This window comes from Abramis brama (genome assembly GCF_963993115.1).
Source record: "Abramis brama genome assembly, chromosome: 15".
Classification (NCBI taxonomy): Eukaryota; Metazoa; Chordata; class Actinopteri; order Cypriniformes; family Leuciscidae; genus Abramis; species Abramis brama.
Genome location: NC_139977.1, coordinates 4685977 through 4703971, shown reverse-complemented (window position 1 = coordinate 4703971; position 17995 = coordinate 4685977). Strand labels below are relative to the sequence as shown.

The 17995-nt window shown below is 38.0% G+C and overlaps 1 protein-coding gene and 1 long non-coding RNA gene across 4 annotated transcripts in view; one reads left to right on the top strand and one right to left on the bottom strand.

The window, feature by feature from the left end:
• LOC311097791 overlaps positions 1–17995 on the bottom strand; it is a 260798-nt gene that overhangs the window by 122091 nt on the left and 120712 nt on the right. The gene's annotated exons all lie outside the window — the stretch shown is intronic.
• The window catches only part of gabrb2b (gamma-aminobutyric acid type A receptor subunit beta2b), a 143248-nt gene that overhangs the window by 81228 nt on the left and 44025 nt on the right, over positions 1–17995 (top strand). For all 3 annotated transcript variants that reach the window (XM_084137643.1, XM_084137642.1, XM_084137644.1), the window contains exon 5: positions 14591–14673. In XM_084137643.1, coding sequence (XP_083993769.1) covers positions 14591–14673 — 83 coding nt within the window. The remainder of the gene's footprint in view (positions 1–14590; positions 14674–17995) is intronic.

Below are 17995 nucleotides of genomic sequence, written 5' to 3'. Positions count from 1 at the left end.
CAAACGTGAGTAACGCTGGTTTTGACTGTCATTGTTTGTCTGGAGCTGCTGTGCTGTTGGCAACTAACAACGATCTGTATGTTAATTTTCTGTGCTTCTTTGTAGTTTGTTCATCATCTTAGCTTTATTTTTCATGAAGCATTATTTTCTTGCGCTTCTGCTACGATAAATAGACATCCACTCATGCACTGAGTGTGTAACAGAGGCCAGTTAGTGAGAGTTGTGCAGGCTGATGACTGCTAGAGAATGCAGTGTTTACCGTTTAGAGTCCTTGTTAGTGGACTCGCCTCTCGACCCGCTCCACTGGCGGGATACGCGTGTATCCCTTAGCCGCCCCGCCATCAAGGGTGGTGAGGGAAGAGGAGCCACCGGAATGGTTTCTGGCAGTAAAAGGTGCCGTCCACGTCCCTGTGAGGTCCTAATGCACTTCCGGGAAGAAAGGCACTGGGGTGGGTTGCTGAGAATCAGCGCGAGGGCTCTGGAGACGGTGGAGGGTTCCACACAAGCCCGATCCTGTTGGCGGCCCAGGAAAGCATGGCCATCATCTCCGGGTCCGTCTCGGGCACCGTTGACACACCCAAAGGAGGCAACAGCGCAGAGTCGTCAACCGCGGAGAAGTCTGACCCACCCTCTGATGCAGCGATCGACATCTGTTCATCGCTGGGAGAACCGAAGGAAACGACTGGTACACACCTCGAGGGAGGTCCAGAGCATTCCGATGGCGGCTCTGCTGGCTGCGGAGCGTGAGAGGGATGAGTGTTCCTAGGGGGTTGGTTCCCCGAAGGAAGCGCGCTCACCGTGATCCTCAGATCTCCCGTGTCAGAGCCCGAAGCAACCCTCTGAGGAGGGTTAGATCGAGGCGCAGGCACGGGGACTCCGCCCCTTTGCAGGAACGAGAGTCTCGACCGCAGCTCTGAGATGGTCATCTTCCCACAATGGGTACATGACTCATCCATGAAAGCTGCCTCTGCGTGTTTGAGGCCCAGACACATGAGGCAGCGATCGTGACCATCCCGCGATCCCAAGTAATGACCGCATCCAGAAACACACAGATAGAATGTCTTCTTTGTAAATAAGCGTTCTATCTGTGTAAGCTCTTTTAGGGACTGCTCTCACTGGTGCTGAGACATGCAGGGGAACAGTCATGCAAACACAGACAGGAATGTGCACCTGTCTGTGCGTGTCTCTCTCGCTGATCTTACCAGCCGTCAAAACGGCTTTTGAGCACTCTCACCCACGCACCTTACCAGCTGTAAGAACAGCTTTTTGTTTGCTCAAGAGCAAAAACAAAAAATAGAGAAGGGGAGAGAGAGAAAGAGAGAGAAAAAGAGTGGAGTCGCACCAGAGTGAAGAGATTCGAAAAAGAAACTTCGTAATAGTTTCGTAAAAGCTCGCAATAGTTCTCAAAACTCTTGTAGTTTAAAGAGAGCATCAAAGTGCTTGGCTCCGAAGCAAAAAGCTGAAATGCAGTCGCACCTTCTGCTCATTTTATACCCGCGCTGCGAGGCTGAACAGCTGATGCAAATGATTGCATGCCAATGTGCATTGGCTCGTTTTAGTTTCACTCAAAGTAGTATTTAAATGAATCATGCAAGGTGATTTACTAAGGTTTGCGCTAGTCAATTTATTTGCGCCATTATTTACCATCCAAAAAAAATAATGCCTTACACCAGACGCTAATTTGCACTGATCTCGGTAGTTTGCGTTGGTCATTATGTAAATGATTCGGCTGCGTATGTGTTCTTTAATTTGAGCGGCGTCAGTAGATCACGCACAGAACTTTCCACTTTTTGGTTTTGTGCTTTCACACTAATTTGCCCTGTTTAGTAAATCTAGCCCTTAGTGTTGTAAAAAAATAAAAAATAAAAATAAATAAATCTAAATATCTTTTCAGTAGTCCCTATGTAACAGATGACACAATTTAGTAATTTCGGTGCTTCTAATTAAGTGTTAAAAAACAGTTGCAAATGTTCAAAATACACATACTCATCTTCGCTCCAATAAAATGTACAACACTTTATGTTTTACTACCAAATTAAATGTAATATCTACAGTGGGGAGAACCAGTATTTGATACACTGCCAATTTTGCAGGTTTTCCCACTTACAAAGCAAGTATAAGTCTGTAATTTTTATCATAGGTACTCTTCAACTGTGAGTGACGGAAAACAAAAATCCAGGAAATCACATTGTATGATTTTTAACCTGTTAAGCTGTAACCCCACTTTTGAAAAATCCCAAGAAATGACATACCCAAACTGAAACAGATACAGTTCATGAACCCTTTGTACTAAAAGCACAAGTATGATCTCATTTGAAAGCTGACACCTGGCAGTTTATTGTAAATGTAGAATTAATTATTGTCATAATGACAAAAATTGTTATAAATAGCTTCAAAGTTTTGTAAAGTTATTAGAAATTATTTTTTATGAAACATCCTCATGAAAAAAAAATTGAAGTTGGCACTGGAGCAATCTAGAAATGCACTACAGCTAATGCCACATGTCTAAACATTTTATGTTTAAAATCTTAAGATAATAAGTCCAAAACTCTGTATTTAGTGAAATGTTTTTCAAGACCATGTCATGTGACTTTATTTTGATTTGACGCTAAAATGCTACTGATGTTTATTGTCATCTTCTAACCATCTATCCAGTATATTGTCTTTATTGTTTTGTGGTGCAAACGAGCCCCATTCAGTCTCAGTCTCCCCCTGCACACATTCACACCTCTCCAGCCCGGTTATGGCTCTAAATATGCATTTCTTTTGTCTGCATTATAGTTACTAACGACTGGCTATTCACAGGCTATTCATAGGGTTTCAGTCACTAATTTCTTTTCTTAAAGTTCACCCTTACATTTTAAACTGTATCAAATGCATTTCTTGAATAAAGAAACATTTCAGTAAGCATTCAAAAAATAATAAAAATATAACTTCTAGGTGGCAGGTGCACCTAGGGCTAGCTAGCATGTTAGCTTAGCACACCATCAATACACGACAATTTATGAGATTAAAACCATGTTTGTGCTTATAAACTTACTTTATAAAGCAAATCGAGTATTTTAAATAATTTTTTGTGATCTAATTTGGCTTCAGATAAAAAATCAGACAGAAAATATACTATTGGATAGTGTTCTGCACAACGATTCTATATAGATTAGCATTACATTATAAATATAATCTATTATTATGGAAATACCTGGCATGGATTGAAAAACACAGGTAACTCAAATATCATAGCAAACATGTTTATTGTCTTCAAAACTGCATGTTACAGCCATAGTTACAGCGCGATCTCTTGTTAGCTTTGTGTGTGTTCGAGGCTTCCTGGATTGTCACATGATTATGGCACTTCTTCATGTTCTAATACTGTGCACAGGGCGGCGAGGGCGCCCTCAGGCTATTGGTATGAATTCAAAACACAGTATCAGAGTTATGCAAACGCTCATAATGATCACATCGACGCATTTGGGTATAAATTCAATAAATATTATTCCTGTCTATAGAAATCTGATGTAAACCTATGAGAATATATCAATATTTCTCCAAATCTGCACATTTTTGAGCTAAAGCCCTGAGGCACGTTGTTTTGTGTATCGCTGTCATGACGACGGCACGGGAGTTTTTTTATGAATGAAAGCGGCTGACGCGCATAATTCATATCAAAGGTATCGACTAATTTTTTCATTTCATAACTCCTGAAACAAATTAAGAAATAACTGTCGCTATAAGTTTCTCAGAATACAATAGTGGTCAAATTCTGAAACTTGAGTCTTATATCTTTTTAATGATGTATAGTTTGTCAAGGTATAACATTAAATCTGATAGTAACTTTGAACTATATATAAATAAAACCGCTTCAGTGCGTCCGCGCTCTGGCAACGGTTAACAGGTTAAGTAATTAATTTGCATTTTATTGCAAGACATAAGTATTTGATACATCAGAAAAGCAGAACTTAATACTTGGTACAGAAACCTTTGTTTGCAATTACAGAGATCATACGTTTCCTGTAGTTATTGACCAGGTTTGCACACACTGCAGCAGGGATTTTGGCCCACTCATCCATACAGACCTTCTCCAGATCCTTCAGGTTTCGGGGCTGTCACTGGGCAATACGGACTTTCAGCTCCCTCCAAAGATTCTCTATTGGGTTTAGGTCTGGAGACTGGCTAGGCCACTCCAGGACCTTGAGATGCTTCTTACGGAGCCACTCCTTAGTTGCCCTGGCTGTGTGCTTCGGGTCGTTGTCATGCTGGAAGACCCAGCCTCGACCCATCTTCAATGCTCTAACTGAGGGAAGGAGGTTGTTGGCCAAGATCTCGCGATACATGGCCCCATCCATCCTCCCTTCAATACGGTGCAGTCGTCCTGTCCCCTTTGCAGAAAAGCATCCCCAAAGAATGATGTTTCCATCTCCATGCTTCACGGTTGGGATGGTGTTCTTGGGGTTGTACTCATCCTTCTTCTTCCTCCAAACACGGCGAGTGGAGTTTAGACCAAAAAGCTCTATTTTTGTCTCATCAGACCACATGACCTTCTCCCATTCCTCCTCTGGATCATCCAGATGGTCATTGGCAAACTTCAGACGGACCTGGACATGCGCTGGCTTGAGCAGGGGGACCTTGCGTGCGCTGCAGGATTTTAATCCATGACGGCGTAGTGTGTTACTAATGGTTTTCTTTGAGTCTGTGGTCCCAGCTCTCTTCAGGTCATTGACCAGGTCCTGCCGTGTAGTTCTGGGCTGATCCCTCACCTTCCTCATGATCATTGATGCCCCACGAGGTGAGATCTTGCATGGTGCCCCAGACCGAGGGAGACTGACCGTCATCTTGAACTTCTTCAATTTTCTAATAATTGTGCCAACAGTTGTTGCCTTCTCACCAAGCTGCTTGCCTATTGTCCTGTAGCCCATCCCAGCCTTGTGCAGGTCTACAATTTTATCCCTGATGTCCTTACACAGCTCTCTGGTCTTGGCCATTGTGGAGAGGTTGGAGTCTGTTTGATTTCAGTGTGTGGACAGGTGTCTTTTATACAGGTAACGAGTTCAAACAGGTGCAGTTAATACAGGTAATGAGTGGAGAACAGGAGGGCCTCTTAAAGAAAAACTAACAGGTCTGTGAGAGCCGGACTTCTTACTGGTTGGTAGGTGATCAAATACTTATGTCATGCAATAAAATGCAAATTAATAATTTAAATATCATACAATGTGATTTTCTGGATTTTTATTTTAGATTCCGTCTCTCACAGTTGAAGTGTACCTATGATAAAAATTACAGACCTCTATATGCTTTGTAAGTAGGAAAACCTGCAAAATCGGCAGTGTATCAAATACTTGTTCTCCCCACTGTAATTAATTTAACTTACAGTAGAATGTTTCCCTCGACATCTTATGATTTTGGGGCATATGAGTTTCTGAACATGATGCATGATGGGATACTCTTTGCCTCAAGTACCATTTCGGATAGTGTGGGTTTAGTGTGCGTTAAGGGCACTGAGTTTTGGCGGTCTTAAGACAGTCTTGCACACTTACTTTCTGTTGCGTGCACGCGCTTTCAAGTGGCCAAGACCGCAAGTGTGGGTATTTGGATAGGCCCAAAATCTTTGGAGTGACTCCCATCACAACGAATGTCGATCTAGAGTTACATAAAAGTCGCATGAAATCCAATATGAATGTTCAGACTGAGGTCTCGTTGCAAAACATCCGACTTGTATCTGATTTAATTTCACATATGGAAATAGCCCAAATCAGAATCTAAAAAAAAATATTCCATGTGGTTTTTGCTGTTCACACATAAAAATTAAAAATAATAATAATAATAATAAAAAAGATCTGAGTCACACAATTTGGGATTTGGAGAGAAATTAGCACAATAATTTGTCTAAAATATGATTTTTTTGCTAATACAAGGCTAAATCAGAAATGTAGGTAACACTTTACTTTAGAGTGTCCTTGCACGTTACATGTACTGTAGTTACTACAGTAATAACATAGTAATGCACTTAACCCTTAACCAAACCCTAATCCTAAACTTAACTCTATACATGTAGTTAATTATTATTACTCAGTATTTAAATGTGTAATTACACTGTAACAATATGTACAATAACAAAAAAAAAAAAAAAAAAAAAAAAAAAAACATTATGATGTCCAGAAATAAATTGTAATAGCCCATCAAACAAAGAACGTTCCCCCTAATGTTCCCATATGGTTCCCATTTGGTCATTTTCTTGGGAACCAAATAAGAACATTCTAGGAACATTCTCTGTATGTTATTTTTAGGTTTTATTTTTTTTATAACAAAATGTAAACTATTTAAAATGTTTTTCATGTTTTACTGAAAAAAAATAATAAAAGAAAATAAAAAATGGGTGAAAATGCACAAAAAAACAAAAAAAAAGAATGTGAAAGAATATGCTGGATGTAATTGACTAGAATTAATACATTCAAACGGTATGGTCTCTTGTCAATGCAACAGTAAACGAATATTGTTCAACAATATTATTAATTGCATGCCTTTCTTTACTGCATGCCTCTGCCATGTGCTTCTCCAGAATGCACTTTCTCCTGCCTTCCACAGAAAACTCTTTCTTGAATAATTACATAATAATATGAGAGTAAATATTGTGATTTCAGAGAGATTTGACACGTCTAGCCTAATTGCAGAGAACATGATGGTACTTACACTGATGTTGGAGCATAGTTCTTACCACACTCTTACCTTGAACCACTCGCACTATCACCATTTTCTACCTTAACAACAGCTGCCAGTCCTGATAGCAAATTTAGCAAACTGAACAAGCTCTCCCTGAGGAATTCATATCATTCTTTTTCCTCTTTGTTCTCACCGAGGCTTGCCAGTCAGCTAACACACCCAGGGCCCTTACTCTGCTTGACTGATTTTGGCAGGTTGTAACTTTGAAAGGTGAAAGAGTACAGCCCTAGACATGGCCAGATGCCTCTCATTGCTGTTTCCTTTCCAAAATGGATATCTCACCATCCAGAGTCAGAACATACTTTATTAAAAATGATATAAACAAAATGATAGCTTTTCAATATTAATAAGCATTCCACATGAACCTTTATAACTCAGAAGAATTGTATCTCTTTGCTTCTATGGTCAATTTGAATTACTAAATTATGTTAGGGGAATTCTTTTGGTCTGAGTTCAGTTTTCAGTAGCCAAAGTGGCCAGGCTGGACAATGATCAGACACTGGTTAGATTGGCCCTTTTACTGCTTTGATATTCTTTTTTGTCTCTTGAGAAGTTTCAGATTTAATAGCATCTCTAATGAAACCTAAAGGGAGAAATAGACAAGCCCCCTACACTCTCAGAAATAAAGGTACAGAAAAGACAAAAAAAAAGGTACAAATGCTCGTCGCTGGGGCAGTACCCCCAAGGGGAACAAACTTGTACCATATTAATGGGTACAAAGAAGTACCCCTACAGTTTGTGCCTTTTAGGTACAAATATGTACCTTCGAGGGTACAAATGGCTCGTCGCTGGGGTGGTACCCCCGAGGTACAGCAATGGTACCCTTACCATAGGTACATAGTTGTACTCTTTTATACTGTACCTTTTGAGAGACAATTTGGTACCTTAGCAATACATTTGTACCTTAATCCACTGGTACAAAAAGGTACCCCATTAAATGGTACCAATTTGTTCTCGTTAGGGGTACCACCCCAGCGACGATGCCATTGTACCTATAAAGTGGCAAAAATGTCCTTGATAAATAGAAAAGAATGAGAGCAAAAGAAAGCAGTGTTTTGTTTTCCCACAATCAATGATTTAAAAGAAGTTAAACTGTACAAATTAAAATGCTGGAAAGAGAATAACGACCGCACACCACAATCTTCGTTTGCAATAAACTTTAATACAATTATTTTCACATTTAAGCAACTTTAATAGAGAATCACTTTATGAATACATTACTTACGGCAGAATCAGTTTATGAATGCATTACTTACTGCAGTGCAAGAACATAACATAACATAACATAACATAACATAACATAACATAATGCTTTAAACTGACTAAAAGCTACTGTGAGTGTTCATTGTATGCTTAAAGGATTATTTCACCCCAAAATGAAAATTTCCTAATAATTTACTCACCCCAGTGCCATCTAAGATATCCATGTCTTTCTTTCCTCAGTGGGAGAGAAATTGTTTGAGGAAAACATTTCTGGATTTTTCTTCTAACAATGGACTTCATTGGTTACCATCGTTTTTAAGTCCAAATCAATGCAGTTTCAAAAGTCTTTGAAGTGTTTAAATGGGCTGTACGCGATCACAGCTGAAGAAGAGGTTGTTTTCTAGCGAAACGATGGGTCATTTTCAAAAAAAATTATAATTTATACTTTTTACCTTCAATAGTTCGGATTGAGCTGATCAACAAACGGACAGGGAACTACGTCATCACGTTGAAAGGTCACGCCGGCGCCGGCAGAAGTACCGCCCCACTGTTTACAATGCGACTGTACGTAGGAGGATAGTTCAAATAGTATTGTTTGCTATTATATATATATATATATATATATATATATATATATATATATATATATATATACATATTAGTAATAGTAATAGTACTAGTAGTAATAGTATTAGTAGTAGTAGTAGTAATAGTAATAGTAATAGTATTACTAATAGTAATAGTATTCAGTGAATATGAATAGTATATGAATAACATATAACATATTATTATGTTATATTATATTATATTATGTTATATTATTATTATATTATTATGTTATAACATATAACATATAACAATTACAATAATTATACTATAATAATGAATGAATTAAGTGATGGATTCTACATTTGAAATATAGCATTTAAATGTTTTTTGTTTAAAAAGGCTGTTTAGTAAATATCGGGGCTGTATTCTTCCTCTTTATATATAAAAAAAAAGTTCTACCAAAAATGTTTTGCACTGGTTAGGGGATACTTGGCTTAAAAAAGCAATTCAAAGGGGGTAAGTTACAATGTTGAAAAACGTTTGAGCTGTAGCCGAACTCTAAGCTAGCTGGCAAACGTCAGCTAACGTTATGCTTTTTTCTTTACAATCTTTACAACTAGCTAACGAACGTTAGTGGTAACTTACAAATAAGTCCCGATATAATGTTAGTTCGATCTAACTGTAGCTAACGTGCAGCCAACTTTAATCAGCGGGCCGCAAGTGTCACTTAAATGTAACTTTACGTTAGCTAACGACAGTATTACTCACCTCTGAATTTCTGCGCTTCAACTTCTGTCAGTGTTAAACCACCTTCTCTCAATGTTTGGGTCAGCTCATCTGAGGATAAAGTTGGCAGGGCCATTGTTGAGCTGTCAAGCGTCCTGCAGGCTCCAGCGACTGCCGTGCCGAGTGAAAGAAAGAGGCGTGACCACTGACCTAGAACGCGAATAACGGCGCAAAAAAACAGCCAGTCATAATATTAGACAGACCAACAACAGGACAATTTTAACAATTTTCGCCATCTTTTTCATCACTAAATTCACTTATGAGAACGTTTTAGGCGAGAAAAGAACTGTTTAGATTTCAAATATAGGCAGTCTTGTGAAAATTGATGCCGAATTGACAATTTGCTTCAAAGTTTTCGGAGTTGAGAAGCTCCATGTGAGGCGACAGCCAGCAGGCGCCTGCCCCGGCCGCTAGCTCGTCGCTCGGCCAGTCCTGCTCAGAGACCCCGCTGTCTCTCAGACCGGTCTCGTAAATAAGAGGCTTTTATTTCGCCGTTGACGATTTGTTTGTTTACATGCTGTTCATGTAAACACTCAAATTCCATTCATGACATTGATGTACATCCAAGTTCACTCGACTACATACTCATGACGTCACATACATACTCACTATCAGTGAAACAGCACGAAATAAACTCATAACACAGAATTAATGAATAAAGGAAAACATAAAACATGCAGAATAACACTATACTCGGTACTTTATCTCCGCATTTTATCTCTGCATAACTCGCGGCGCGCGCGCTAATCACACCACGTTTGCTATGTGCGCAGCACAGATCGTTAACACTATAAACAGTTTACAGACTCAACAGTCTCATATACATAGGAAACAATACAGTTAACAGTCCTTCTTATGAAGATCTATCTAAAACAATGATGGTGTGCATTTTATACATTCGTTACCTGTAAAGGATGATAATTAACAAGTTTAAGCGATGCGACCATCAGCGTTGCTTTATCTTGAATGAAACGTATCGCGAGAACTCCTTCTCTAAATGCAGGCAAGCCGCGCCCACGCCCGCACAACCAAGCACACACATCCATCTTAAAGGGATACTTCACTTTAAAATGAAAATTCTGTCATGTACTATGGAAGTTAATGGGTCCAGTTAACTGTTTGGTTACTAAAGTATCCCTTTAACTATAATAATATATATTGAATTAATTCGAACCAATAGTGCTTATTATAGAAGCCAAAATATATGCAAAATATATGCAACAATTATTTAAATGAAAACAATAATGATAATAATTATAAAAATCGAGTATAAATCTGTAAATAATCCCTTAGCAGAAACAAATGAAAATACTTACGAAAACTGATAGTGACAATAATTATGCACTTATCACAGAGGATTATTCAGCATACCACATTTACAAATTATGACAAAGGCTCTATCAGTCTTAGAAAAGGCACACATAAGTAGCTGCTACCCCAGAGGATTGTGTACCCTGTAACTTGAAAAGTACTTCTTAGTACCCCACAGGAAGTGTACCCTTTGACTTGAATAAGGTACTTTTTTGTACCCTACAGGTTGTGTACCCATGGGAACACGAAAGGACCTTAAATGGTACATTTGTGAATGTTGTACCTTAATTATTACTTTATATGACAATGTACATTTTCAAAGGGTACATATATGTACCTTTCACCATGCATATTTCATTGTGTACCCCTTTTCTTTGGAAAGGTACTTTTTGGTACTCAGCTGGATACATGTTTGTTCCTTTGCTGGCACATTTGTGAAATTTGTACCTTAAAGTACTTAATTGTACCCTCACTGTACCTTTATTTCTGAGAGTGTACTAGTAGCTGAAGGCAAGTCTTTGTCAGATGCTCCTGGACTATTAAATGTAATATACTGTAGCGTATACATCAAAGCAGATACTAATACCCCTCTTGCTTGCCCTCTTTTCTTTGGTATTCCCACTTTGCTATGACATGGAGGCAAGGTGATTCTGGTATGACTGGAAACTAGGACACGGATTTTCGCTCATCTATCCTTCCCAGCAAGAGGATTTCTCTTGCACCTACCACTGCAGTAAATGTTTGCAGTGCTGAAAACGCATTTATTTAGTTCAAACCCTCTTTAGATACTTTCTATTTTGAAGAGGAAGACAGGAACTATTTAATTCACTAAAAGTACAAAGTTTTTAGACATAACAGTCATGAAATCAAAATGAAGTGTAGTGACATGGTTGAATTAATTTAGAGTAGTTCTCTACACAGCTATAAATAAAGCACATTTTAGTACTCTAAAATGCCACTGAAAAAAACGTCTTGCACTCAACACCGATGCCACATATTCCTGAGTGAACATGATATTGTCTGAGGATTCGTTTTGTTTTGTTTTTTACCCAGCATTATGTAACATTGGGTTTATTTTATCCACCAGTAATTGGATTGGATCTGCAAAGCTGTTAGCGAAGAGTTTTTGAATTTGCTGCGTGATCATGTTATTCAGGTAGCTAGCTCATGATTTACTCTGAACCTTGAGTTTATTTATTTATTCTACTTTGGGATTTTAAAACCTTTAATTGTTTTTATGCACCTCACTGATTCTTGAGAGTCGGGACAAAACACGTTTTAAAAAACTTTTTTTTTAAATACACACTATATCAATTAGAGTTATATGTTTCTGCAGAGAAAGGTCTTAGCTATTTAACCATGTAAAGGAACAGGTTCTTAATAAAAACACATTTTTAACAAATAAACATGTTTCCCTTCAGAACTGGATTTGTGTCAACTCCGTCAGACACACTAAAAAGTATACAATTTTAATTCTTCAAATCCAACAAGAATCTAAAGTTCTGAAGTATATTGTAATAGTGTTTAGTTACTCTGATATGTAAAAAAATTACAATATATAAACTTAAGTTGTGATGTCGGTAACACTTTACAATAAGGTTCATTAGTTAACTACATTAGTTAACATTAACTAATAATGAACTGCACTTATACAGCATTTGTTCATCTTTGTTAATGTTAATTTCAACATTTACTAATACTTTATTAAAATCTTGTTAACATTAGTTAATGCACTGTGAACTAACATGAACAAACAATGAACAGCTTTATTTTGATTAACTAACATTAACAAAGATTAACAAAAACAGTAGTAAATGTATTGCTCATTGTTAGTTCATGTTAGTTAATACATTTACTAATGTTTAATAAAGGAACCTTATTGTAAAGTGTTACCGTGATGTCACACTATTCTGAAAACTCAGATTTCTAAATATTTCCATTTTCAAACTTTGATTTTAATTTCAATATTGTAAAAACAAATTCCTTAAATAAATAAAACATAAGAGGATGTAGATCAAATGGTCCTTTATTACAAAAACAACATAAACTGAAGGAAGAATATTTTTTTTCCCCAAAAAAATAACAAAAACATTCATACATCCAACGCTGTTGACGAAGATCTGACGGTGTTGACGAAAAACTGACGGTGTTGACGGAAAAACTGACGGTGTTGACAAAAAATGTTTGAATGTTTTACCTCAGATTTGTGAAATGTTCACCAGTTTGGCAAGTGTTTGTCCTGATATGTTCTGACAATAAAGAGTAGTTTAAAACCACAATTAATGCTCTGTTTTCTACAGCTTTCACTTAGGAGCAAAAATCTGCCTTTAAACTTGAAAGAAATAAAGATTTGACATTTATCGTGATAATTATCGATATCGACTGATATAAAAAAGAATTATCGTGATAAATTTTTTTGCCCATATCGCCCAGCCCTACACTGGCTTCTCATTTCTCTATCTCTGTCTCTACATATAAATATATATATATATTAAAGTGCTGGCAAGTTACACGTTACACAATAATAAGCAGACCACTGCCTGCCCATTATCTACAAGTCAGATGCGTATGGTTAAATAATGTAATGCATGCTATGTATGTGCATTTATGTGTAAATAAAACCCTGAAATAACAGCTTAACCCTTCACTATATTCACAAATAATATTATATTCGCACATTAAGAGGTTATTGGTGGATTTGTCAACTCCGTCAGCTTACAGGTCAACTCCGTCAGACATAGAACCTGACGGAGTTGACGTAAGGGCATGTATTTTCCCTCCAAAACATGTATTGTACACTGCAGCTAGGTAGTTTTTCCTCAGTTGCTAGCTGTCCCAATAACCTCACTAAAATGCTTAAATTCAATCCACTATGGTTTAAAAAAAGTATGTTAACAGAAAGATGGTATTGACATGGTGCAGCTGTGACCATAGGAATATTGACATTGTTTGTCTAAAATATAAAAAAATGTAAAACGCACCAGAGCATGTGTGGTAGTGCTGCATTCACCACAGGCAGGGAGATGAAAAGGGGTCCTCAGTGATATAGCTGACCATGCTATTTCCTGATTTAAAGAGCTTTATGAAAAAATCTGACGGAGTTGACAGAAACTGAGGACACAACTTTAATAGGCAGATTTTTATGGAAAATATTGTTTGATGTTCACTTAATGCATTGTTTTTTATATTTATACCCCTTATTTTTTATTTGATATATATGTTTTCACAATTGTAGAGCTTTTTTAAAGTTTTTTGGGATGGTTAATATTGTGACCTCTTGCTGAAGACAAGTGCAATAACATGGACCTTCTAACCACAGACCATACATTTAAACAAATTTTCCCCAAAAAGATAAAAAGGTTTATTCTAAAAATCAGATAGGTATATACAATTCCTTTAGATTCAACTTTGTAAGTATGTCAATCATGATGAATTTCTTAATTTTTGCTATAAATTAGACTTTTCTATGTGGGACATGTTTTGTCCCGACTCTCAAGAATCAGTGACCTAATTTAAATTTGAATACCATCAATTTGAATGACTTAATTGAATTTACATAAATTTGTCCACAACAATCTTAACAGCTAAAAAACATGAATATTGCTGTTATTATCAAGGTAACCTTGTGCAGAATGCTTCAGGCATTAAAATTTTAATTTCTAATCATTCATTTTACTGCCATTCAGGCAGTAAAAGTTGTAAACAGAATGCCTTGCACCCTTCAGAATACTGAAAAGTGCTATGTCCTTCAGCTGGAGTGAGCCAAACTGATGCTCCCTTAGAGGGCACATGAAACCAATTTTTAAAACCATCATAATACAATTTACAAAATTTTCCTTGAAAGTACATTACAGGAATAAAATATGAAATAGGTGAAAATGCAACAAAAAAAAACAAACAAAAAAAAAAGGAATGTGAAAGAATATGCTGGAAGTAATTGACTCCAGCACAGACATGGGTCTATGAAGTACAGGATTCTAGAGAAATAGTTGCTTGTGACTAATAGTTATACCCTCTGTGTGCACAGGATTACTACCACAGCCGCCTGCATGATGGACTTACGCAGATACCCACTAGATGAGCAGAACTGCACACTGGAAATCGAGAGCTGTGAGTGACCCGTGAGACTTTCTCTCCACTAATTTTTCATATTCATGTGATGAAAAAAAAAATGCATCATATACAGTGAGGAAAATAAGTATTTGAACACCCTGCTATTTTGCAAGTTCTCCCACTTGGAAATCATGGCGGGGTCTGAAATTGGCATCGTAGGTGCATGTCCACTGTGAGAGACATAATCTAAAAAAAAAAAATCCAGAAATCACAATATATGATTTTTTAACTATTTATTTGTATGATACAGCTGCAAATAAGTATTTGAACACCTGTCTATCAGCTAGAATTCTGACCCTCGAAGACCTGTTAGTCTGCCTTTAAAACGTCCACCTCCACTCCATTTATTATCCTAAATTAGATGCACCTGTTTGAGGTCGTTAGCTGCATAAAGACACCTGTCCACCCCATACAATCAGTAAGAATCCAACTACTAACATGGCCAAGACCAAAGAGCTGTCCAAAGACACTAGAGACAAAATTGTACACCTCCACAAGGCTGGAAAGGGCTACGGGGAAATTGCCAAGCAGCTTGGTGAAAAAAGGTCCACTGTTGGAGCAATCATTAGAAAATGGAAGAAGCTAAACATGACTGTCAATCTCCCTCGGACTGGGGCTCCATGCAAGATCTCACCTCGTGGGGTCTCAATGATCCTAAGAAAGGTGAGAAATCAGCCCAGAACTACACGGGAGGAGCTGGTCAATGACCTGAAAAGAGCTGGGACCACCGTTTCCAAGGTTACTGTTGGTAATACACTAAGACGTCATGGTTTGAAATCATGCATGGCACGGAAGGTTCCCCTGCTTAAACCAGCACATGTCAAGGCCCGTCTTAAGTTTGCCAATGACCATTTGGATGATCCAGAGGAGTCATGGGAGAAAGTCATGTGGTCAGATGAGACCAAAATAGAACTTTTTGGTCATAATTCCACTAAACGTGTTTGGAGGAAGAAGAATGATGAGTACCATCCCAAGAACACCATCCCTACTGTGAAGCATGGGGGTGGTAGCATCATGCTTTGGGGGTGTTTTTCTGCACATGGGACAGGGCGACTGCACTGTATTAAGGAGAGGATGACCGGGGCCATGTATTGCGAGATTTTGGGGAACAACCTCCTTCCCTCAGTTAGAGCATTGAAGATGGGTCGAGGCTGGGTCTTCCAACATGACAATGACCCGAAGCACACAGCCAGGATAACCAAGGAGTGGCTCTGTAAGAAGCATATCAAGGTTCTGGCGTGGCCTAGCCAGTCTCCAGACCTAAACCCAATAGAGAATCTTTGGAGGGAGCTCAAACTCCGTGTTTCTCAGCGACAGCCCGGAAACCTGACTGATCTAGAGAAGATCTGTGTGGAGGAGTGGGCCAAAATCCCTCCTGCAGTGTGTGCAAACCTGGTGAAAAACTACAGGAAACGTTTGACCTCTGTAATTGCAAACAAAGGCTACTGTACCAAATATTAACATTGATTTTCTCAGGTGTTCAAATACTTATTTGCAGCTGTATCATACAAATAAATAGTTAAAAAATCATACATTGTGATTTCTGGATTATTTTTTTTTTGATTATGTCTCTCACAGTGGACATGCACCTACGATGACAATTTCAGACTCCTCCATGATTTCTAAGTGGGAGAACTTGCAAAATAGCAGGGTGTTCAAATACTTATTTTCCTCACTGTATATATATATATTTATATATGTGTGTGTGTGTGTGCGTGTGTGTGTGTGTGTGTAGTGAAAAAAATAAGTACATCCCATGGAAATCGTTGGCTTTTTTTTACATATTTGGACAAGCAAACATTTGATTCTCTTTGAAACAGTGCCTATTAATAAAGTTGATCCAAGCTTTTTCAATAATTTATTCAACAGAAATATCAGTAGATTGTGAATTTCTTCTGTGGGAAAAGTAAGTACATCCCTGGCTTAGCTAGTACTGCCCCCTTTAGCAGAAATAACTTCTTGTAGACGTTTTTCATAATTGTCCACCAGTCACTGACATCTGGCCTTTTTTAACCACACTTCCATACAATATTCTTTCAGTTGCAAGGTGTTTGAAGGTATTCTTGTATGTACAGCCCATTTGCAATCTCCTCACAATATTTCAGCAGGATTCAAATCTGGGCTTTGACTGGGCCATTCCATTATGTTCTTCTTTTTGAGCAATTCTTTGGTGGATTTGCTAGTGTGTTTAGGATTGTTATCCTGTTGAAAGGTCCACTTTTGGTTCAATTTCAACTGTTGGACAGATGGCCTTACAGTATGTTCTCTTTAAGCACTCATTGATATGATGTTGAATTAATTGTTGAATCAATAAATGCAAGCTGTCCAGTCCCTGAGGCAGCAACCACAAACTATAACATGTCCATCACTATGCTACAGAGTTGGTATGAGGTACTTCTCCTTAAAAGCTGTTTTTGATCTGTGCCAAACATGTCTGCTTTTACTGTGCCCAAACAACTCTATCTTTGATTTGTCTGTCCAGAGCACTTCAATAGGTCTGATATTTTTTTCCTTACAATGGAATGATATATTTCAAATAATTTGGAGATCTTTTTAAATCCCTTGCCAGATTCATAGGCATCCACAACCTTTTTTTTTCTTTTCTTTTTTTTCTTTTTTCTGAAGGCCTTACAATACTCTTTAGATCGTGGCATGATGAAACCACACACCTCAATAGCAGAGGGAACACCAGACACTAGATATGAGAGGTTGAAATAGGACTGGTTCCACCTGCACTCTCTAAGCTGATTCATATATCACATTGCATTAGTATTGAGACCCTTAACTCTGTACTTAGTTGAAGGACTTTTTAACAGCGATTACAGCCTTTTAGAATAAAGTCTTTTTGGTTATAATGTGACATGCCTTGCACACCTGGATTTCTGCCATTATATCTTGCAGATCCTCTTAAGCTCTGTCAGGTTGGATGGGGACTGTCGGTGGACAGCAATTTTTAGGTTTCTCTGGAGATATTTGATTAAATTTATGTCCAGGCTCTGACTGGGTCACTCAAGAACATTCACAGAGTCATCCCTAATCCACTATTACATTGTCTTGACTATGTGTTTAGGGTCATTGTCCTGTTGGAAGGTCTGCCCAGTCTGAGCTCCTGAGTGATCTGAACCAGATTTTAGTTAAGGATATCTGTGTATTTTGTTGCATTCACCTTTCTTTCTACCATGAACAGTCCCTTAATCCCTGCTTCTGAAAAAAACATGCTTTTCGTCTGGCCGCTGTGTTTGTAGTCTTCCCATGATCTGTCTTGACACAGTTCCTTTGACCTCAAGGCTTAGTTGTTACTCTGACATGCATTTTCACA